Source organism: Chinchilla lanigera, unplaced genomic scaffold, assembly GCF_000276665.1.
Source record: "Chinchilla lanigera isolate Chin_1 unplaced genomic scaffold, ChiLan1.0 scaffold00043, whole genome shotgun sequence".
In the NCBI taxonomy this organism is placed as follows: Eukaryota; Metazoa; Chordata; class Mammalia; order Rodentia; family Chinchillidae; genus Chinchilla; species Chinchilla lanigera.
In genome coordinates this window covers 15,758,033-15,783,120 of record NW_004955444.1, presented here as the reverse complement: position 1 = coordinate 15,783,120, position 25,088 = coordinate 15,758,033, and the positions used below count along the sequence as shown (strand labels likewise).

Genomic DNA, 25,088 nt, shown 5'->3' with positions numbered 1-25,088 from the left:
GAGCATTCTGGAATGGTTTTGTAGTTTGCTTAAGAAAAAATACATGGAAAAAATGGACTTGCAGATTTTAGCATAGAGCTTTTAAAACTTTGCCAGTTCAAGGAACCAAGCAAGTATTACCACACAATTTTACAGTTATAAAGACAGTTTGAATAAGAAAAAAAATTCCCCAGTTTGTGGAATGTAGAATTACTTTCACATTTTTGGAGAGTGGTGGTTTTGTTCTGTCTAATCTGCCTCTTGATCATTTCTTTTTAACCACCCTGTCCTGTTTCATGAGCAACATTCCTAGAATACATTGGAGGGGAATAAATAAATAAATGAGAAAGAATAAAAACTGATGATAGACTCTAAAAGGTTGGCTACTCTGAAAGAATGAAAAAATTGATTTCACATTATCTAATCTTTTTTTCACTTCAATAGCGAATTTACTTTTCAACCTAAGCACTATGAAAAAAATACATCACTTGAAAGTAGAAGATTTATTGTGAGATTTAATGCAAGTTTCAAGTACACTTTTCTCATATTTAGGCTCATAAATTAATCTCCATTAACATTTCTTATGGCAGTAATTCCCAACTTTTTTGAGAAATTCTGTTATGAAGTATAGTAAATGTTCCCCTAAAAAAAATTTTGAGACACAACAGATTTAGGAATTTTATTTGGCTAAACAATAGGACTTCCTTTAGCTAATCGATTTCATATAATACAAAATGAATTTCTAAGATGATGCTCTGGTATAAAATTTCCCAGACTTAAATTCACACACTGTTTTTAAGGAATTTTAGTGAACTATAAAAGATAGTTTGAGAATTGCTATCAGAAAGAGTTCTCTTACTTGTTTTACTTGGTAACCACTACTTTACATTTCTTCATTGTTTGTGATAAGGGTTTAGGAAGGTTTTTGTACATCTAAAGAGGTGCTTCAGAGGCTGCTAGGGAAGTCCAGGAGAGGGTTTGTGGTATAGCAACCAGAGCTGTGCTGTTATATTTTTTTACATAGTGGAATTCTGCATAAGTTTCCATTTCCAAGAGATATTTTTTAAAGTGTTAGAAAATCATTACTAGTTTAAATTTTTTTTTGGTATTGGATTTAAACCAGGGCTACAGACCTAGCCCCCAGAAAATCATTAATTTTTAATGAGTGTAAAAGCACTTACCTTAGTAAAACAAGATGAATTTTTCATTTGCACCATTGCTGCTATGAGGGAGGAAATAATTTATAAAAGATTTGTTTTGATATGCTGTACAAATGGAAGGATTTAAAATTTTTTATGTTAACTCATTTAAATCAGTGTAGTTATATCTGGTTTGAAGGAAAATTTGAATGTTTTATTGCAATAAAACTATACTGTTAGCTGACACTGAATAGTTTTAAGCAGTAGTCTTATCACAGTACTAAAAGTTCTAATGATACATGTATTTATCTTTTAAAGAGCTATGCTATATAGAATTTTAAAAACTAGGTCTGTTGTAGAGAAAAATCAAATATCTGAACTCTTCCAGGTATGTTACATGAGAACTTAAGTTATTTACAATTACTTAAAGTTTAATTTTTTAAGGAGTTACAGCAAATTAGTGAAAATGAGTTAACTACTAAAATATTTCAAGTGATTATTGGCTGGCTCTAAAATTATGTGAATATGTAATAAGTTCCTTAAATACCTAACTGAAGCAATTGCTTAATAAAATTTTTTTTAGATTACATACACCTGTTGCTTTTAAAGTTAAAACTCTTGATCTGTAGCAATAACTCCTTGGTGGGGTGCATGCTAGAGTGTTCAGGTTCAATTCCCAGTAATGTGAAAACAACAAAATGAGTGTTTATATCTAATTTAATATTATAATATTAAAAGGAATCTTGGTGAGAAAGCTGTTTAATGTTTTTACATGGTGATTTGAGTCATTTTTATAGACTGAGATTCTCATTCATATCAAACCTATGTTAAACTGTTGCTATCACTCCTGTGGCAGCATATTTTCTGTACTTTTTTGCTGTTCAGTTTCTTTTCTTTTTACCTTCCCTCCCTCCCCTCCCTTTTTTTCTTCCCAGTGCTGGGCATCAAACCCAGGGCCTCACAGTCACATGCTAAGCAGGTGCTCTACTATTGAACTATATTCCCTCCCCTATAGTGCACATCCCATGCTGTAATTTTAAAAGTAAATATTGGTCCTCAGGTCTTAAAATTAGTTTTTTGTAATTCTTCAGAATATTTTGGTGATTAATTTGGGAAGTTCGTTTCAGTTATTAAAGATAGCATATAATTTTTAAATATAACTTTGGAGATAAATTGGGAAACTGAAGTTTGGGTAAGTAATCCTAGCTATACTTGTCAGGGAAGTATAGAGAATTAAGAAAATAAAATAATATTTTTGTTTTGTTTTGTTTTCCCATCACTGTCCTTAGATTTTCCTTATTCCTTACCTATTGGAATGATTTCTTCACTGGTAATTTCATACTTTCATTCATTAGTTGTAATATTCCCATCTGATTTGTCACTGTTAGTATTAATAAGAATCTGCCAGTTTTAGTATAGTGGGTGCATTTGTTTCTTGAAGACCCTTAAAATGACTCCAGTTTTTTCCTTACTCCATGTTTTGTCACCTTTCTCTAACGTCTAGGAAAATGGGACCTAAAATTTTCTGAAAATATAAATACTTTCTAAGTATTTCTTCTATCATCCTAATCTTTTCATTTAAATTTATATTTTATATATACATACAAAACTTGTCTGCTCTTCATGGAGACTCCTGTATATTACTTACTCTATGAAATCTTTTTTCACTTCTCGGTTACTTGCTCCCTGCTCTTCGTACAAAATCATTTTCTTTTGCTTTCTATACACTTCAGTTACCTGTCACTTTGTGGAGTAAATGTTGTCCCTGTTACACTTGTGAAGTGCTCCAGGTTGGAGACCATGTTCTAAATCTTTGTTCATAGTGACTGGCATACTATCTAGCATAGTGGGCATTCATTAAGTACTTACTTAATGGATGAATTAGGTTATCTGACAGGGTAAGAGAAGCAAGAATCATACTACTTGGAACTCATTTTTAATCATTTTCAAAAATGCTTACTATTACAAATAGTGTTTTATTTTGTTTTTTTCTCTCCCATTTTCTATTTATTTTTGTGCTAGAGATTGAGTCCATGACTACTCTACCAACTGAGGTACATCCCGCAGATCGTATTATATTATTAAGTTTGATATACTATGCAACTGTTAGTTTTTTGTTTATTTTTTTTGCACCGGGAATCAAACTCAGGACCTTGTGCTTTCAAGGAAGGCTCTTGTGCCCCTGAGCTATATTCCCTGGCCCACAACTGTTAGTTTTAAACTGATGTCTTTTAAATTATTCTCTGTCATAAGTAAAATTAACTTCAGAACTAAATAGAGGTAACATTTAAATCAACAGCTCTGTAAAGGTTTAACTGGGAACTGCCAGCAAAAATTGGAATTGCTACTTCAGAGGCTAAGATAGGAAGTTGTCAAGTTTGAGGCCAGTCTGGGCAACTAAGGAAAACGCTGTCACCAAATAAAAAAAAAATTTGAAATACAGCATGGTGTGAAAGCCCTGGATTCAATCTCCGGCATTCTTCCCCTCAAAAAAAACAAAACAAAACAAAACCCTATACCTGTCACTTACTATTGTTTAAAGAAAAATAAATCACAATATGACTTTTCAGAAACACCACATATTATGCATATTTTACTGTATGCAAAACATTAAATTCATGTGCTCCAGTTTACTAGTTTACTTGAACATTGCTTATTAACTGAAAATATATCCAAAGCGTGCTCATTATTATGAATAGCATTTCTGAAGCAACCAGAATAGTAGCATCATTGCACAAATACTGACTGCTGTATTGAAATATATAAGTATACCTACAAAGAAAAGCCTGAGAAGAGTTCAGATATACCAGCAGTGGCTTTTAAAGAAAAAAAACTTGAAAAAATTAACCACTAAACCTTAGAAAAACAATGATACACATACACACACACATCTGTAATCTGATCACTAAAATATCTCTAAAAATAAAAGTATTTACAGTGCCTAACACTGACTGAGTAGTGACTGTGACAAAAACCTCAACAAAAGTGTTCAGTCTTACTACCACTTCCAGTCCTTGTATAAATTGTCATGTTAACCATTCCCAATTCTTTTAGTAGTTTTAACTGCAAGAGAATTTTTTTAAAAAACAGCTTTATAAAAGTAAGCAATTCTCAAAAGCAGTCATTCAAAAGTCAAGCCTTTTTCTACTGGGTTCAGGGAATAGGAATAGAACTCAGGGGTAAGACTAGTTGCCTAGCATGCGCAAAACCAGAGTTCAATTCACCAAAGCTGCAGTAAGAAAAAAGAACAGCGTTAGTACTTCATTTATAATTTTTGTATTAATTATAAATGAACACTAAATTTTGTGGAACATACAACATCTTAAATTGCCATGTTAATTTAGGAAAATCTAACTTAGTGAAGAGGCACAAAATTTTAACACCTTTCTGATAGAAAACAACTTGAAGCTTCCACATTTTACCTCCAAATGATAGGTGTAATAAATTTATGTCCAGTCCATTTAAACTAGTCTGTTAATAATTTGGAAATTGTCCACTAGTAGCAAAATCCTACTATGTACATTAAAAAGATTTGCCTTCGTAGAGTTATGTGAAATGCTTCACATTTTCCCAATACTCAAAGTGTTAGGAGGAGAAAAATAATAGTAATACATAATTATAAAAACAGTAAGCAGGGCAGTGGTACATGCCTATCATCCCAGCTCCCAGGAGGCTCAGTGGTGACGTGGGATGACCCCTTGAGCCTGGAATTTGCCATCAGCCTGGGAAACATAATGAGTCCTATATTAAAAAAAAAAAGTAATACTGCAAATAAATAATGAAACATACTTGTGCCCATTGATCAATAAACCCTTTACTTAACATCATAAAAGTAGAAATACAATCTGGAATAAAGTTCAAGTGAAACCATGAGTTAGCTAGGTTCTCATCCCAACATCAGCAGTATCAGTTCTAGGCATTTACCCAGTAGATGTCAGATTAAAGAGACGTCTGCACTCTCGTCACTGCAGCAGCATTGACAATAGCCAAGGGCAGGAGATATATGTAAGTGTCCAACAACAGATAAGTACATTAAAAATGTACATAGACATAAATACTATTCAGAATTGAAAAGAATTTTGATAACATGGATAAAACTGGACATTATCCATTTCACTGGCCAAGTGAAATAAGTGGGGAACACACAAATACTGGAATTCTCACTTAAATGTGGATTCTCAGACAAATTAAGCAGCAGAGTAGAACAGTGGCTACAGAAGTCAAGTGTGGAAGAGATGATAGTCAAAGGATATAAAAGCCTCAGGAAGAATACAGTGGGTTTTGTGTGGTGAAGTTAGTTGATACAGTTAGGCATATTTCAAAAATTGCTAATAGCATTATTTCATACATTCTCACCACAAAAGCTATCAAATATCTGAGATGATAAAAAGGTTAAGTGGCTTCATGTAGTTATTCCACATTACATCCATAAATTTTAATATTGTTTTGAACACCATGAATTTATGCAGTAATTAACTTTCAGTTTACAATAAAAATGGCATTACAGCGTAGAAGTCAGTACAAAATTAAACTGAAGAAAACTTAAAAATGAGTCCTACCTGAATGTGGAAGTTGACTTGGGTTACACACATGCATCTATCTATAAAGCCACCAGCTGAACACATTTTGTGCATTTTATTCATTAAATTTTACTTCAAAAGGGAAAAAACATGTAGGTAAATATTTAACACTACTAATATGCATGGTGAGCTATTTAGGGGGGAAGTGTATTAAATCTACAATTTATTTTAAATGCTTAACAACAAAATATGTCTAGAGAAAGGTATGTGATAAAGCATGATGTTAATGGCAGAATCTAGATAGGTATAGATGTGCTTTAAGTCTTTCATTACTTATATTTGAAATGTTTTGTAATAAACTTTAAAAAAAAGGGAAATGATGTAGTACAGTGTCTAGGACATATATATTCAACAAATGATACTTGCATGTTAATACAATTTAACTTGCTTCTTTTTAAAATGTACTATATAACGTGGTATAATTTCAAACCTAGGACGTTGTAGGTTCAAGGATATGAGGTCAATTCTTTACTTCCTTACTTTTTTCCCTGTATCGCAGTACTGGGGTCTGAACCAAGGGTCTTTAAACTCAGCTACATCCTTGGGTCCTTCATTTTTTTATTTTGAGACAGGGTCTTGCTAAATCACTATGTTGCCCAAGAGTGCTGGGATTACTGGTGTGCAGCACTATATTATCCCTTCGCCAATTCTTGTGTTAGTCCACAGGTCATTTAATTTCTTTGATAATATGTAGAAAATATTTCCTGATTTACTCAACTGGGAAGTTGATCCTCTCCTTGGGATTGAGCTCAAGGCATTTAGTGTACTGTTAAGCACGTGATTTAACATTGAGCCATACTCCCAGCCAGTGAAGATTTTTGAGAAACGACTCAGCTAATTGCAGAGTGCTACAAACAGGTCAAGTCTTGAAGTGTTTTTCCCAAGTATGAACACATTTTGTTTTTAAAAAAAGATTAAAAGTACTTCAGTAGAATTTCAGAATCATTCTTCTTTATTCTTATGATATAAATCAATTATTCTACTCAGAAAAAATCTGAACAAAGTCATCACTGCTATTCTTACCCAAGGCTATTTTCATACACCACAATTATAAGTTAAACTGAGCTTTTGTTACAATAAGCTGTTTTACTTTAACCATTTCTACCTCACAATTATCCAAAGTCTTACTAAAAACAATCGGATTATATTTTAAAAGTTCAGGAAACAAACAAACAAAAAAAGTTCAGGAAAGTGGTCAAGGTATTATTTACCAGTAATAAACACTTTTTCACAAAGAAAAATGAGCAGCTTTTCCATCGGAAAAACATACTTCAGAAACTGCTCACTTCCAAATTAACAAAAATTAAGTGATGTTCAATATAGTTTTAATGTTTGTATATATATTCTGCTGTTATATTTTTCAGAAAGTTTAATTTATATGCATCTACTTATAAAGATGTCATAAGAAAATGTGTCGTCTATTTAGAAAAGTGAATTTTTCATCAGTGATTCATTTTCTTACCCTATCAGACTGAATGAATGCCCACTATGCTAGATAGTATGCCAGTCACTATGAACAAAGATTTAGAACATGGTTTCCAACTTGGAGCACTTCACAAGTGTAATGGGGAAGGCATTTACTCCACAGGTTGACAGGTAACTGAAGTAAGAAGACAGCAGAAGAAAATGCTTTAGTAGAAAGAGCAGGGAGCAAGTAACCGAGAAGTCAGAAAAGATTTCACAGAATAAGTAATATACAGGAGTCTCCATGAGAGGGATTTGTTTTGGTGGTGCCTCTTATTGAATCCTGGGCCTTCCCCGTGCATAGCAATGCTCTGTCTTTGAGCCAGCACTCCCATCCGCTGATACATTTTGTTAGGTAAAAAATACCTATAAAATAGTCCTAAGAATGTAACAGCAAATAAATAAATAAGAAAGAAAAGAAAAAAATTTGTGTTAAATACTTTATTCCAGGGCACTTAGAATGTCTATGTAAATTAAATGAATAATTAGCCTTAATGGTATTGATCCTGTGACATAATAACAGTTTTCTTAAGTTTTTTGCCTAGCATAATTCTATCAGACCATTTTTAAAAACCTTTATCCATTTTTTAAAACATTTTTCAACATTTTCAAAGGAAATCCTGCAAAGTATTTTATTTCTTCATTGATGTAACAAATTTGAATGTTATCTTCATTAGAAGAACTTGGTGTCTTGATTTTCTAGCAAATTGTTAAATGCATGATTAATGTTCAAGATAAAGGTAGATTTAATGGCAGTAAGTGTGGAATAAAATTATGGTATTTTTTCTATCTCTAAATTTAAAAATTGCCATCAAGAAATAGCTTATTGTGTAAAATTTGGAAAATAGGGGCAAACAAAAAGAAAAAGGGCTGTTAAGAAACCAAGTAAGGATTTTGTTTCATTTTTCTTTGAAAATGAACATGGCAGGGCAAACTGATAAACTTGGATCATGTTGTATGTGTAATCTTGAATGTTTTTCTTCTTAGAATGAGTAGTTCTCCATTTTATTTTTTCTTAATGAAAGGACACAATATAATATTTCAACTGAATTCTAAGAATTCTACCATAAAGACTAATTGTTCTATTTGACATAGTTTCCAAGTTTATCTAATCCTTGCTTATAATTTTAAAACATTAATTGCTTAAAATAAATCTAGCTGTAAATGACAATTTTGAGCCTGTAAAGTTTGTGAATCCACTTTTCGTGGTAATTGTTGTATTTTGACGTGATAGAAGAGCTTGCTACCATTTTGTTGCTACCATTACGTTCCTACCTTTTCCTCCTAAAAAGCCCTGTGATTTTTATAATAAAAAATTTTAAAACATAAAAACTTGGCTACAAATTTTTTGCTAAGAAGATTGGATTTGAAATTTTAATTTTGTTTATCTAGAACAGGTACATTTCATTTATTTAAAATTGATTTTAATCTTTCAGATATCTTTATTATTCTCCTCCTGTTAACAGGATATTTCTCTACTGACTCTGATCTTCTGTTTTGCAGAATAACAGCTATCCACCAATGTCAGATCCATATATGCCTAGTTACTATGCTCCATCCATTGGATTTCCGTATTCTCTTGGGGAAGCAGCATGGTCCACGGCTGGAGACCAGCCTATGCCATATCTGACAACCTATGGACAGATGAGTAATGGAGAACATCATTATATACCAGATGGTGTTTTTAGTCAACCTGGGGCGTTAGGGAATACCCCTCCATTTCTTGGTCAACATGGATTTAACTTTTTTCCTGGTAATGCTGATTTCTCTACATGGGGGACAAGTGGATCTCAGGGACAATCAACACAAAGTTCTGCTTATAGTAGCAGTTATGGCTATCCACCTAGTTCTCTTGGGAGAGCTATTACTGATGGACAGGCTGGATTTGGCAATGATACTTTGAGTAAGGTGCCTGGCATTAGCAGTATTGAGCAAGGCATGACTGGACTGAAAATTGGTGGCGACCTGACAGCTGCAGTGACAAAAACTGTAGGTACAGCCTTGAGCAGCAGTGGTATGACTAGCATTGCAACCAATAATGTGCCCCCAGTAAGTAGCGCAGCACCTAAACCAACCTCCTGGGCTGCCATTGCCAGAAAGCCTGCCAAACCTCAACCGAAACTTAAACCCAAGGGCAATGTGGGAATTGGGGGTTCTGCTGTGCCACCACCTCCTATAAAACACAACATGAATATTGGAACTTGGGATGAAAAGGGGTCAGTGGTAAAGGCTCCACCAACCCAACCAGTTCTGCCTCCTCAAACTATAATCCAGCAGCCTCAGCCATTAATACAACCACCACCATTGGTGCAAAGCCAACTGCCTCAACAGCAGCCTCAGCCACCACAACCACAGCAGCAACAAGGACCTCAGCCACAGGCCCAGCCTCACCAAGTGCAGCCTCAACAGCAGCAGCTGCAGAATCGCTGGGTAGCTCCTCGGAACAGGGGGGCGGGCTTCAACCAGAACAATGGAGCTGTCGGCGAAAATTTTGGTTTAGGTGTTGTTCCTGTTAGTGCTTCACCTTCTAGTATAGAAGTGCATCCAGTGCTAGAGAAGTTAAAGGCCATAAACAACTACAATCCCAAAGACTTTGATTGGAACCTGAAGAATGGGCGTGTGTTTATAATTAAAAGCTACTCCGAAGATGACATACATCGTTCCATTAAGTACTCTATCTGGTGTAGTACTGAGCATGGTAATAAGCGTTTGGATGCAGCTTACCGTTCCTTGAATGGGAAAGGCCCACTGTATTTACTATTCAGTGTGAATGGCAGTGGACATTTTTGTGGAGTGGCTGAAATGAAATCTGTTGTGGACTATAATGCATATGCTGGTGTCTGGTCTCAGGATAAGTGGAAGGGCAAATTTGAAGTTAAATGGATCTTTGTCAAAGATGTTCCCAATAACCAATTACGGCACATTCGCTTAGAAAATAATGACAACAAACCAGTAACCAATTCAAGGGACACTCAAGAGGTACCCCTAGAAAAAGCTAAGCAAGTGCTTAAAATAATTGCAACTTTCAAGCATACCACCTCAATCTTTGATGACTTTGCACATTATGAAAAGCGTCAAGAAGAGGAGGAAGCCATGCGTAGGGTAAGACTACAGTAATTTTTGTTTGTAGGCTCTTGGAGGGTGGAGTGCATTGGTGGACATCCTTTTTTATGTTACATTCTGAATTTAAGAACTTTGTTCTGAAGGGAATGGACCACTTAGCTTAAGAAATAGCACTCTACAAAAATCCTTGCCAAGAGGTCTGTGTATCCAGTCTGAACCATTTCTTTTTTCTGGCTGTGAAATCCAGGGCCTTGTGCATGTCAGCCAAGCAGCTAGCCACTAAGTTACACTCACTTCACTCTCAGCTCTATAATCACTAATTGAAGGCCTGTATTTTATGAGAAAATGAGTTTGGAGCTTGAAACAAATAGTCCTTAAATGTTTGACTGTTACTCATTTTACATTTATGAGAAGGTATTTTTTTTTCTTTTTACGTAAAACTAAAATACAGTTGAAGCACTTGGAATGAAGTACAGCAAAGATGTGAATTAGGAAGGTAAATGTGGGAGGAAATGGGCTTTAGAAGTAAGATTTTTGTAGTATTTGAACTCACATTTTGTTACTTACCTTTGGAACTGCAGGAAGACTTTCTTAAAATTACACACACCGTTATTCATTCATGTTTGAGTTGTATTTGCCAGAATTTGATAATCGGTAGGCTTGAAATGTTTTCTGATCTGATCTGCGACTTAAAATCGGGTCCTAAGTTTAGGTGGAAAGAGAATGGAGGAAATAGCTAGCACATTTTCCCATAGACAATATGTTTATTATGAAACAAAGTAGGAACAAAGTTAAAAGCTCTTACAGTAGGGAACATGAGAAGTTATATGGGAAGTAAGAAATATGGGATGGTAAAGCAGAAATTTAACAGTCTCAAAAACGCTAGTGATTTTTTTTTTCTGTGAGCTTAAATATACTTGGGCCTTCCTTGGTTGTATGCAGCAGAGAGCGCCTCTGACATTACTCAGGAGTGCATAATGTTTGAATAATGACCTAGAACTCGTATTTATTGGAGTATTTCTTGAAAATAGAGATTCTTATTACCCTCCTCAGATAAAGGACCTGGTAGGGTATGTTTTAGCAAGCACCCAGGTGACTGGTGCCAGTGATTGCTGTGCTGAATTTTTAGTAATTTTGCTATGGATTGAAGCAAACTATTTAAGACTCCGTGGAACCTTTTAAGTGGATTGCTGAATGTAATTTAATTTTCTCAAGTGTGGAAGTGAGGGAGATAGAAGGATTTATTGAGGTTTTGAGCTTGCAGTTGAGAAAATGGTCATATTTTAACTGCCGTTACACAATAGTGGCTTCTGCTGGGCATGGTGACACCTGCTTGTAATCTCAGTTTCTCAGGAAGCTAAGGCAGGAGGATCACAATTTAAGAGGCCAGCATGGGCAATTTGACAAGGTGGTGCTTCATAATATAAAATGTAAAAAGGGTGGGTGTAATCCCTAGGTTCAATTCCAGTACTGGAAGAGAAAACAGTGAATCAGGAGAAATGATTTGGAATCTGAAAGGTGGGGTGCTGGTGAAGATTTCATCTTGGAATGTGCTTATTTTGATGTACTTTTGAGAAATACAGGCACTTGCACCTGAAACCCTTTGATTTAGGCAGGGAGATGTAGGAGTCAGACTTACAGGTTTTTTTGTTCTTAAACAGTTTGCTTCCGTGAAGTGAGATGAGATTATCCAGGAGGAGATTATTTCTTAGCTTTTCTTTCTTCCACCACTGGAGGGACAACGGAACTTTATTTTTAGGAAGTGATTTGGTAATACTGCACAAGTTTTAAGTCCTTACATATTCAAAACATGTCTTCTTTTTGGCCATAATATATGAGCAGCAGATTTGTTGGATGTAGAATTCTTGGATCATAGTTTTTTCATTCCAAATGCTATAGGCTTTGCCTTACAGATTTTGTATTATGGATAAATATAATCTTAAAACTGGCCTCTTTCAGCAAATACTTTGTGGTTCATCTATGTTGTATTTACCGATTGTCTGTTTTTGTTTTTTTTTTTTCTTAATTACTAAGTAGTGTTTCATTGTGTTAATTTTTTTTTCATTGTGCTAGTGTTGCACAGTGTTTATCCATTGATGGTTTAGAGGATGTTTGGATTGTTTCCAGTTTTGGGGGAATGTAAACAAACCTTCTGTAAGCATTTGTTTGCATAGCCTTAATTTAAAAAAAAAAAATCATTCAGGAGCCAGGCATGGTGATACATTCCTGTAATCCCATCACTTGGGTGGCTGAGGCAGGAGGATTGCCAGGAGTTAGAGCCCAGCCTAGGCTACCTGGTAAGTTCAAGGTCAGTCTGAATTATATAGTGAAATCTTGGCATTAAAAAAAAAAAAAAAAAAATTTAGTAAAATGATCTCTGGAGTTTACAGCTTTTGGTTTAACAGGTATAGATTGGTGTAACTATCATTACAGTTAGGATACAGTACAATTCCATCATCTCTCTACTACCTTGTTTTGTTTGTTTTATATTTATATCCTTTACCCTCATGTTGGACCCCTAGTGGCCACTGATGTTTGACTTGCGTGGTTTTGTCTTTTGCAGTTATGTTAGTATTAAAAATTATCCCTTAAGACTCCTCTGGGATTTTTTTCCTGTTTGTTACTGATGAGGAAGGAGCATTATCCATTTATATATTTGGCCCGGAATAGGTACTGTTGGTTTCTTTTCTCTTTTTTTTTTTTTTTAAATTTATTTACAGAGTCTGATTGCATATTCCCTTCCCATTGTAAGTGTGGAAATAGGAGAGCCAAACTGTACATTGACTTTACCAGTTTAAAGATTCATCACCCTCTTGAGTGTTAAAAGGAATACTGCTAGGTATTCGACTTCCGTTTGTGTTTGAGCCCACTGTGTCAGGAGCCAGCTTTCTGTGCTTTTAAACTGGTTAGCATACAGAGTACTGTATCAGTCGTCTTTGCCAAGTTTTCTTCCTGTTTCTGTAGCCTTTATCCAGTCATATTTGTACATTTTCATTTGTAGATTTTCTCTGATGTGTTTGTGTTTGCTCTTGCTCTTCCCAATATAGATGTTTTCAAGTATTCTTGGCATCTCAGTGATGAAGAATGTACCTCCTATCTTGGGTCCTCCTTAACTCAACCAAAAAGAACAAGTTAACGGTATTTTGAAATCAGTTTCTTAAATGTGATATAAACCACACTAATTGTTAAGAGGAGACTGATAAATTTTACTAGGTTAGAAACTTGATAAAAGATGCTTTAGCCGGGGATGTAGCTCAGCGGTACAAGCGCCTGCCTGGCAAGCCCAAGGTCCTGAGTTTGATTCCCGGTACCAAAAAAAAAAAAAAAATGCTTTAAAGGCAGTTTTGAAAGACATCTTTGAAAAAACTGACCAAAGATTATGGTGGCCATCCTGTAATCCCAGCTACCCAGGAACCTAAGGCAGGAGGGCTGCAAATTTAAGGCAAGTCTGGGCAACTTCGTGAGACTCTGTCTCAAAATAAAATAAAAAGTAAGAAGAGCTGGAAGTGTAGCTTAGTGGGAGAGTGTTTGCCTAGCATTTGCAAGATGTGAGTTCAGTCTTCATTACCACACAACTAAACCAAAAAATAGAAGGAAACTAAACAACAAGCTCCTGTGACAGTTTGACCCTAATCCTAACCCTAAAAGGTACATACTTTTAGATGGAATAGGCTCACTAAGTGATCAGCAGGAGAGTTTAAAATAGAAAAGAAAAACTAAGATAAAGAGAGAAATTTAAAAAGTTTTCTAAGCAAAAGACACGTCACCTGTGAAAGGAGAGTTAGATGATAATCAGAATTCTGTCCTCTGCGACTCTGTATAGACAAATGTAAAATCTTATTTCATGTTGGAGGAGAATGGGTTATGGAATTATACCTGTAAAGATGCGTCTCAATTTAGGGGTATGGCATTTTTTGAACAGGATGTTAGGGATTAAATGCTAACAAATGGCTTGTTAAGGAAAGTCCTGTTTTAAGGTAGCTAAAGTCTAGTACTGTAGTTCTGCATCATTGAAAAATTTTTAAGCAGAAGTTATTCTGTCTTCTGAGGTGTGTTGAAGTGTTACTGACTTACGAATTACATGTGAAGTTTTGTGAATGTTAGTAAAACTGTTATCTTACTATTTTCTCATTTTGTTAATGCAGCTAGCAAATTGTAAACACAAAATTCTGCTTATGAAAATTGATATGAATGGCATGGTTTCAAGAGCCTGAGTTCCCACTGTTTTGCTTCCTTATTAATTTATAGAATTCTACTGGCATTACATCTTTGTGTTCAAGTAAACCTGTGTCAGTATGCAGTTGGATCCTGCATGTTTTTTTTGTTTGTTCCCTCATTAATTTCATAGATAAATATTAATAATTTCCAGTAGCCAGGAAAGATACCTTTACTTCATAGAACACAGTCTACTTGGGTACATAGACATGTATGTCGTGTCAGAAAAATTTTGTAATTGTCAATGTTTTTTGTTAAATCTATTCCTAAGTGTTTACATTTTCTGATGCTTTTGTATTCAGTTTTCCCCTTCCCTTCTCTCTCCTTCTTCCCTTTCCTTCCCTCCTTTCTTATTTTTTGTAGTACTGGTGGTTGAAGCCAGGACCTCCTGCATACTAGGCAAATACTTGCGCTAAGGGGCATTCTCAGTCCCTTTTTTAAAATTTTAAGGCCGGAGGGCTGCTAAATTGCCTAGGCTGGCCTCAGACTTTTGATTGTCCTGTGATTACAAGTGTGTACCACCCTACCCAGCTTCAGGTATTTTCTAATTGTTTGCTACTGGTGTATACATATAGAGTTAACTTATAAAAATAATTTTTCGTATGTCCTTGTATACAGTGATAGTTCAAGTTATTTTAGTATCATAGTTCTGGTAGAACATCCTTAGAATTTTCTGTGTAATAGTCATGTCAAATTGAAATTCTTCATGTTCTTTTTGATCTTTGTTTTTTCTTTGTAATATTTGTTATTGCTGTCTTTTTTTTTGTTTGTTTGTTTTTTTTGTTTTTTCTCCGGTACCAGGAGTTATTGCTGTCTTAAAGATGAAGTAAAATCTATCAAAACAAAATGAGACATACATGACCAAGTTAATTGTGATGGGTGATGCAATTTTATTGAACTACATCTTAGCTCAAATAGGAATTTAGTTCAATTAACCATATTCTTAGTCTTATTGAGCCACCTATACTAACATGTTCTCCACCATTATTCTCTATTTGAAATTATTATTTTTTTCCTTATAGCACAAGTTTTTCGTTTATTTGATCTTTGACACTAAAGCTTAATTTATGTAGTAATGGTCTGCATCTATTTTTTCCTCAAGCCTGAAATTTTACTTTAATTTGTAAATGAAGGGCACTGGAACTTTTAAAAGTAATTCTGTATTATAATAATGCAGAGAAGAGTATAATAATGCAGGGACGATCAAGAGTGGTAGAGGCTTATTAAAATTGAAGGGAAGTTTTGGAGATGTGAAGTTGATTTCCAAAAACAGAACCTCTTTATTGCCAAAGATTATTGTTCTTTCTTCTCATGATTGTGTGGTTTTGAACTTGTTTCACAGTGCACAATTGCTCTCTTTCCTTTATATTCTTTGTCTTTTGGTTTCTTAATGCAAAAGGAGCTGGAGGACAGAACATGCCACAAACTTATCTTTGTATTATAGCACTTTAAAGGTTCTGGACACATGCTGAGGCTTTTGAGCAGCTTGGGTTTCTATCCATCTATTACCCCCGTTTTACTCTTCGGCATGTTTTTTTTCCCAGTTCTGTCAGCCACCTATGCAGATTTTACTCCTTTTAAGTCATTAATTGTCTGGAAGAATTGAACCTACTAGATGTTTAAGCCTCAGTCATGGTTCATCCATAAACTGTCTTGGAACCTACACTCTAGTATTTTTTCCTTTTTTTTTTTTTAAATGAAAAATATGGTCTGATATAGTCACTGATTTTAATTTTAATGTAGAATTTAAAACTTTTCAAATAATAAAGTGAAATGGGACCCCTAAAATATTATCCTGTAGAACAGTGGTAGGGAAACTGTGCTACATATCCAGGAACCACTTGTTTGCTATCATTGAAAGCTCTAAAAGATTTGCCATCACTGCTATAGATTATTAGTATTTTTTCATATTTTTGGCATATTCATATTTGAGAGTATGCAGGTTATATTTTTTAGTGATTTTAGTATTTGAAGTTTTAGACTTAGAGAAATGTTGCAAAGATGATAGAATGTCTATAATTCCTTAGTTTGCCTTTATAGTAATATGTACATAACCATAGTAAATTATCTAAACATAAGAAATTAACATTTGTGTAAGATTGTTAACTACATTACAGACTTTTTTCAGAGTTACTGTTTTGCCATAATGTCCATTTCTGTTTTGAGATCCGGTCTGGCCACCAGCATTTAATAGTGCCAGCTGACTCCTTAGCTACTTCAGTCTATGGAAGTTTTTCTCTCTGGGGCTGAAGTGTACCTCCATGATAGGGTGCTTGTCTAGTGCAAAGCCCTGGATTTGATCAAGTTCTTTTGTCTTTTATTTCTCATTACATCTTTGAAAACTACTGCTCAGTTATTTTTTAAGAACTCCCTCAATTTTAGTTTGTTGGGTGCTTTCTTACGAATAGACCTAAAGAATTTTGGGAATGCATGCCACAGAAATTGTGTCTTTTGTTACGTGTAATTTATTGCTCATGACATAAACTTTGATTTTTTTAAGAAAGTTTTTTTGGTGTATTTTTATTCTGCAGTTGATGTTAGAAGTTTTCTGTACTATAAATGTCCTGTTTTCGCCTTTGTATACTATATTACAGAGAACAAGTCACTATTGAAAATCAAGGTCCACCTCTTTTGGAGGGGGGAAGTTGTAGGAATTAGTGAATTTTTTGTTTTGTTTTTGAGATAGGTCATATGTAGCCTGTGCTGGGATTGAATTTGGAATCCTCAGCCTCTCAAGTGCTCAAATTACAGACTTAACGTTACCGTACTCTGTCCTGTTTGTTCCTTTATGTTCTTTTTTTAAAAATTTATTTAAAAGCACAAAAGAAGGATAACATACTAATAGGGGGATTTACCGAATTACAGACGAAGTGGTAGGACAGTATCAGTGGTTGTTATTTTACCTGTTGGTATCTTCAAGATAGTTTCTCAGGAACCTTTATGTTCCTTAAGAATATTCATTTTGTTTTGGATCTATCCATTAAGTTCTCATAGTTTTGTCTGTTTTCAGTCTCTTCCTAGGAAAACTAGTTCTTGAATTTAATATTCTTCTTCACAAATGAAACAGAGTGACACTCAGCATGCATTGGTGACTTTCAAATTAGTATTCCCATCCTGGACCGTTCTTACGACTTCTAGACTTATCTATCCAGTTGCCTCCTTGACATCTTCTCCAGTTGTCTACTTGGCATCTTCATTTATTGTCTCATAAATATCTTAAATTTAATGTAACTCCGGTTTGACTACCCCAGACTTTCTCCACCTTTTAGGGGAAATGGTACTAGTTTTGTTTTAGTTGTTTAAACAAACAAAAAACCTGTTAGACTCATACTTGATTGTTTCTTACCCCATGTCTGAGCCATCAGTATGTCTCCCTGGCTCTGCTTTCAGAGTATATCCTGAATGCAGGTATTTCTCAGTAGCGGTGCTTCTTTTAGGGTTATCAATTTTGTCTTCACCTTTTATATTTATTGGTATTATTAGTATTTTTATTCTCATGATTTTGTTTCTGTTTTCTGTCTTAAAGAGAGATTTTTCTGTTACCCCTCCCTATTATACACACTAGTTTTTAAGTTTGTTCTGTTTCATTCTTTTTTTTTTTTCTGTTTCATTATTTTCTAATCCTGTGATAATTCCTTTTATGTTTAGGAATCTCACTTTTCTTTTCTCCTTCCCTGTTTTTCTCCTTCCTTTCTCCTTTCTTTTTCCCTCCCTTCCTCTTGTTTTGAGGCAAGCTCTATGTAATCAGACTGAAATTGATATCTCAGCTTTCCTCAAACACCTAGCTACTGATAGTCTTTATTTTTTTCCTTCTTTGGTGGAACTGGGAATTGAACCCAGGGGCTTCACACTGAACTGCACCTGCAGCCCTCTTTAAACTTTATTTAATTGAATTTTGAGACAAAGTCTCCCTAAGTTACCCTTAACTTAGCTCAGCTCAAACTTTCAGTGTTCCTGCTTCATCCTTTCAGAGTGGTGGGAACAGGTTTATGCTACCATGCCTTCCTCTTGTTAGTCATTTCTTAATGCATTGTATTGAGTTGGGTGAAGAGCTCATTGCTTTGTTGTTTTTTTTTTTTTTTTAATTCCTAAGTGTTTCTAATTTCTGTATTTTTGGAGGGCCTACTTAGTGTTTTTGTTATTGACTGATGTAAAGTTTTTTCATAGCCATTTTGATCTTTTTAGAGACTCTTAGACGTGTTTCTTAGGATTTTGAAACATGAAGAAAGTTTTTTTGGTGTATTTTTATTCTGCAGTTGATGTCAGAAAATGGGGTCTGTATGAAACTGATTCTTTGGCATTTGTTAATTGCTTTCTGCTCTAGCATCTAGTCACTCTCTGTGGTGTATTTGTGTACCTGGTAGAATGTGTATTCTAACTCAGTTTTCTGTCTTCATTTACATTGAGCTTTTTACTGGCTTTATCATTTACTAAGAGAAACATGAGAAATTCTCCTATTATGAATATTTTAGCTTATAATTTCTGACAATTTCTAGTCAGAAAATACTGACTTTTAGTTTAATGCTATTTTTTAAAAAACTTATTCAATATATAGGACCATTTGTATCACTGAGGTTTTTTTTTTTTTTGCCTTTAGGACCATTTTGTCTGATATTAATGAGTATTCATTTGATTAGTGTTATTGTATGTCTCCATTACTTTAACTTTTCTGTATCTTTGTGTCTTAGGTTTATTCCTTTTAGATCATACATGACTGGATTTTATTTATTTATTTATTTTATTTTGGGGGCTTTTTTTTGAGACAGGGTCTCGCTATGCAGTTCAGGCTGGCTCACTTTGTAGCTGAGGCTGGTCTCGAACTCGCAACAGTCCTCTTGCCTCAGTCTCTTTTTTTTTTTCTTTTGGTTTTTTGGTTTTTCTCCGGTACCGGGAACTGAACTCACGACCTCTGCTTGCCAGGCAGGCACTTTGCCGCTGAGCTAAATCCCCAGCCCCTGTCTCTTGAGTGCTGGGATTACAGGTGTGCACCACCACAGCCGGCACGTGACTAGATGAAAAAAAGAAAAAGAGTTGATTTTTTTGTTGTTTTCGTGGAGGAGCCTCCACTTATTGTGATATGTTGGAAACGTGTAAATCATACAAATGCTCGTTTTTAATTTTTGATGTCCTTCCCCCTTAGATTAGTGGGATTTTCTTTTTTCTTTTTGTTATTTTGGAGTTTTTACTTCCTCCTTTTCCTGTTCATTGAGTTGAAATTTATTGCATATTTTATACCTTTATCTACATACATGAAAATATGTCTTATATATTGTCTATAAATCATCCTGATTTTATAAAAATGCATAATTCGTTAAAGTTCAAACTGAAATAGCTCCACTTTCCATTTAAATAACACATGATCCTCATTATAACTGATTGTATAGTCCCTCCCACATTAAACCTCTTTATCTGATAAACTTATGCTTAGGTAGGGCTCCCCCACCCCCACCTTTATAGTTTGTACGGTTCTTTTTGCAATAAGTGAACTTAGTTTTTCTAATATGAGTCATTTTATAAGAATAAATGAGCAGTGGGCTCTTGCCTGTTTGTTTTGTTTGTATTTATATCATGTATCAAAATTAGGGTGCTTCATAATTTCTCATGCAAACATTTTCCTTCAGGTGAGTACTAAACCTAATGTTTCAGCTGTTTGTAAAAAATTCTTAGGGTCTTTGTAAAACTAGACAATAGCTTTGTGGTATTGTATCTTGGATTTGTCCTTTTTCCCCTTTGCTGATATTGTTGGACTTTTTCTTTATCCTACTGAAATGTGGTTAATTTAGGTAGCTTGTGTTTTCATTTCAGCTTCTTACTGATACTTATGAATATAAAATGGCTTTGTTGTTATCATGTAGAAGGAAATTTATTATCTTTCAGTAATAAGTACTGCTATTCAGGTTCCAAAAGATATTTAAATAAGGGTGGGCTTTAGTAATAAAAACTTGAATTATGTTATATGACAAAGGGATTTTTTTTTTTTTTTTGGTACTGGGAATCAAACTCAGGACCTTGCAGTTGCTAGGCAGGTGCTTGTACTGCTGAGCCCAGCCTGAATTATGTTATAGAATGTGTACTATTCCTGGGCAAATAGAATGAGAGTAGTAAAAACAAAAGGAAAGAATGTTATAATATGTTAATGTTAAATACTGGCATCTTTTAGAGTTAGTCTCTGGACCAGTCCAGGGTCATCTATAAACTTGTTAGAAATGTAGATTCACAGATTTTACTTCAGACCTGTGCATCTCCACCATCAGTGTTTGGACAAGCCATCCGAATGATTCTCATGTTTTTTCAAGTTCGAGAACCATTGAGTTACACATAATGTAAGATGGTGCAAGCAACTTAATATATTCAGTTAATAGTCAAGCACAGTCAAGTACAAAGACAAAAAATTTGATAAATTATATACAAGAAAATAGCACTCAGCTTAACTTAGGTGGTTTCTGTTTTCGTAGTTAAAAGGAGTCTGTATGTCTCTCAGTTATCAGGTAAGACCAGCAGTGAACTGAATCTTAATACTACACTTCTTGATGTGAAAAGTTGTAATATTCTGAATGGGGGACTAAAAAATGGAAGAAAATTTTTGAATCAAAGTTATTTCTAAATTCATACTGAAATCTAAATTTAATGTACCTTTAATACAATTTAATGGAACTTTTTTTTTCCCTACCTGTAACTCAGCCAAGTAGCTTTCACATTGCTATACTTCACCATCAAAAATTCATTGGAAGAACTCATGTTGTTACAGTATTCTGTCCTTAAATAAATCTTGTGGAACAGTGGGTTGTAGAAACCACCTAAACAGGTGTTTCTGTTGGGCTAAAATATTTTGTGGTAATCGTCCCACTGTGACATAGATAATAGTAAAATGTTTTTAACTATTATTTGAAGAACTTTGTATGAAGATGCTTTACATTATATGGGCTTATATGAGTTTAAGTTGTCAACATTTTTTGTTAAGTCTTGAAGTTGTCAACTTTTTTGATTGTAATTTTTTTTATCTTTTCCTTTCAGGAAAGAAATAGAAACAAACAGTAACCACATGGAGATATCCTATTAAAATTACAACACTAACGATGTAGACTCTGGAAATGCCTAATAAGTCAAAGAAGACGTTATTAAAGCTTTTTTTTCTGCTTAAGGTGACATCTTTGAACACTTTAACACAAAACTGACTCTTCTTGTAATGGTTTTCATCAGCGCATCTGCCCTTATATTCTCACCAAACACACTTGAGAACTGTAACTTCGTCAAGCACTTTCTGTCCTGAAGCTTTTACCAGTATCTGCTGTCTTTTGTAATTATGCATCCTAGCTAAGGCACAGAAGACTGAATGAATGCAAGGATTCATTAACTCTTTGAATTTGTTAAATACTAACAGTTAACCATTAGAAGTGGTTCAATGATGTAAGAGTCACACTGCTTCAACTTTTTCTTTGTTGTAGTTTTTAAATTGTCAATTTTTAGCTATTTGACAGATTAAAAGCAAAATAATCATGCCATATTTAGTCCTGGAGTTCAAGTCTAAATGTTTATGTGAAAAATTATTGTAGTAAACTTTTAATATGGCAAAGCAACCTTAAGCTCTATTTTAGCCAAATGAAACATAATCTGAAATTATATTAGAACATTGCCCTTGTCTTCAAACTGTTTGGTGTAACAGAATGTTGATATGCAGCTTGGTGGATCTCACCAGTTAATGCACATTCTTCTCCCCTCCTTCCCCCAGTTACATGTATACTGAGAGATGTGCATTTGTCTGAGGAATTATTTTGTTTGCTACCACTTAATGAATCTCAAAGTTTTGAGTAAATGTACCTCAGTCTAATCAGACTTTTTATGACCTTTATAACTACATTTAAAACCCTTAATTCCTATTTCTGGGTGTTTGCGAGCCTGATTGCTATCATGAAGTAAAAATTTATTACTCTAGATATTCACTAGCTAAATAAACATAGTTCTTGTTTAGCAAGCATATACTGTTCCTCAACTCTTTTTCTCCAGCTTTTGCAGTGTCCTGGCATCCTTAAAATACTTGGAAAGTATGGCCTTGATCCATGAATTAAATCAGTATCTAAGTGAATGTTTTGATGTTTTATTGATCAGATCTATATAAGTGGGAATACAGCATATATCTGGGTATTCTTATAGTTATCTTTTTAACATCTTTTTTTCATTAATTACATATCAACATTAATTTTGTATCTTGAATCAAATTGATTTTGTATAATTAAATGTGTCAGGTATCTGTGTTAATTGATTTGATGGCATAAGGTTATGAAATAATGTCCTGCCCCTTACATTACTGTTCCAAAAGGAAAAAAAATAATGTAGAATGATGTGTTAAGGCTGAAAATAGCAATACAGTAGGTTTGAATACCCTGATGTTTTGCATTACTCCATTTATGTTTACATCATGTTTAGGAATGTTTTCATTTATTATGGTCTTTGGTAACTTCAGCTCCAAAACCTAGTGACAGATATTTTCTTGGCTTTCATTTATGTAATTTTTTTTGTAAAACGTTTTCTTAAAAGGTACAAATACTGTGTTTTTTCACTTGAATACGGTATTTGTAGGTAACCGTACCTATTTCACAGTTTTTCAGTAGCTCCATTGTAGTTATATCAATATTTATGGAAGGGAACATCAAAATACTAATAGTATATTATAAAATAAAGACTTTCTTAAAGGAAAATTGCACCTATTTTACCTTTTTGAGACTAAGCCATGAAATCTTGTAACGTGTCTCTTAACTATAAAGAAAATTGGCATTTGGATAATCAGTAGAGATATGTTCTTTATTCTAAGATTGTATAGATGGGACATGTCAAAGATGACTGTTGTTATTCTGGGTCTTACTAGAGAAAACTGTAAAAAGGTGACCTCGTAGGAAGGATCTGAGTCCTCCCCTTGAGGTTGTCTTTTTCTTGGTGCTTTATTAGCAACTCTGGATATTTTTATAAAACTAGTTACATTATAAATGGACTCAAACTTGTTTAACTTACGTTAGGTTTCTATGTAAGAAATGTCATGGAAACACCCAGCGAGCAAGCTGATTGCCATAGACTCACACATTTCAAATGTAGTTGAGAGTATATTCATGGTGAGGAGTACATCCCAGTGCCTTTAACTTGGATTTCTAATCTTACGTGAAATGGGTGCAGCATTCCTTTGGAGAAAAAAAATCTTTTCAGTGAGTAATTTTGTGTTTTTCTCATTTACATCTTCCCCAAAGCAACAACCTTCTCTTCCTTCTGGTTAGTCTGTATATTTCAAGATGTTTTCCTCTAAATACAATTAAAGGTTGTCACAAGAGCACAACCAGCTAGCTGTATGTTTCTTAACTGTAGGAACCAAAAGGGAGAGAACCTGGGCTCTATAAGAGAAGATACATTATTAAGTGTTTGAATAATTATAAATTAAGACATTATTGGCCCAGTAAATTTCTTGCTTAATGTTTTCCAAGTTCTGGTTTGAATGTCTGTTGTTACAGTTACGTGGGTATTTTATTTTGAGAGGTATTATAGTTTGTATATTTAACAGTAAGGGGGAATATGTAACCAAAATTAGTATTCTTTCTCTATACATATTGGTACTTGAAGATTCCTTTCAAAAGAAACCCAGTCTTTTCTTAATTTTAGTTCTTAATTCCTCATTTTAACTTAAGTCATCTTTCTAATTCAAAAGCTGTGTTCTTTTGAGTACCATGCATGGGGGTTAAGCTGATGTTAAAACAGTTTGCAATAAAAAAAAAGAATCAGCTTAAATCACTTTTATCATTTCAAGTGCATTTTGCATCCTTTAAAAATAAGTTTGAGAACTGTTTTCATTAAGTTTTGCATATCTTTTGTTATGCCATGTAAATTCCCTTTTTTCTTATGATTAAATGAAGGTTATGATGAAATGATTAGTTTATTTACATTCACTTGTAGCAGTTTCATGAGAATTTGAATTTTGTCGTGTTTGGTTTGTTCATTCCTGTGAATGATGGTACAGTTAGGTGAGATTTTCTGTTATGGTACCCAAACTCACCATTTGGTCCTCTTTAATCTTTGAGGGTTTCAATAAAAATTGTTCACTCATATCTGTGTTCTTTCCATTTTATCTATCTGTATAAATAGATGTTGCCTTCAGGAACATAACATTTTTGTCTGTTACAGATTTTGTGATAAATCTTTCAAGTACAAATAGATAATATCATTTATTTTAGTTGGCCATTTAAATTAGGTAGAGGGATTAAGATAGAGGGAATAAGCATTTATCCCGATCTTTATCCACACCTACTGAGTTACATGTTCTTACTGCTAAACTTAGATCAAAAGAGAAAGAGAAGGCCTACTAATTTTTACGTAGTAGGAGGAAGTAGTAGCACCAGCTGTGTGATAACCATAATCCCCCTTCCTGGGTCTCAAGGCATGTGTGTACATTATCTCTTAGGATCAGTAGCACTTACATGGATAGAATCCTAGTAATTCTGGATGGTATATTGATCATTGTTTAAACTCAGAAGCATTTGTTCAGATGGAGAAAAGCATAGTTTTGTGCTATCAGAACCAGTTCAGTCCACATGGTACTGCTGACTGTGACTAGGGCATTGTTTTAAACACTCTGATGGCCCATACTGCAGCATTACTGTAACCTGCCTTT

The 25,088-nt window shown here is 34.3% G+C and overlaps 1 protein-coding gene across 3 annotated transcripts in view; it reads left to right on the top strand.

Annotated features, from left to right (window-relative positions):
- Ythdf3 (YTH N(6)-methyladenosine RNA binding protein 3) overlaps window positions 1-24,525 on the top strand; it is a 31,384-nt gene extending 6,859 nt beyond the window's left edge. For all 3 annotated transcript variants that reach the window (XM_005392169.2, XM_005392168.1, XM_013518190.1), the window contains 2 exons: window positions 8,666-10,264; window positions 21,455-24,525. In XM_005392169.2, coding sequence (XP_005392226.1) covers window positions 8,684-10,264; window positions 21,455-21,478 — 1,605 coding nt within the window. In that variant the 5' untranslated portion in view covers window positions 8,666-8,683 and the 3' untranslated portion in view covers window positions 21,479-24,525. The remainder of the gene's footprint in view (window positions 1-8,665; window positions 10,265-21,454) is intronic.
- Window positions 24,526-25,088: the final 563 nt, after the last annotated feature.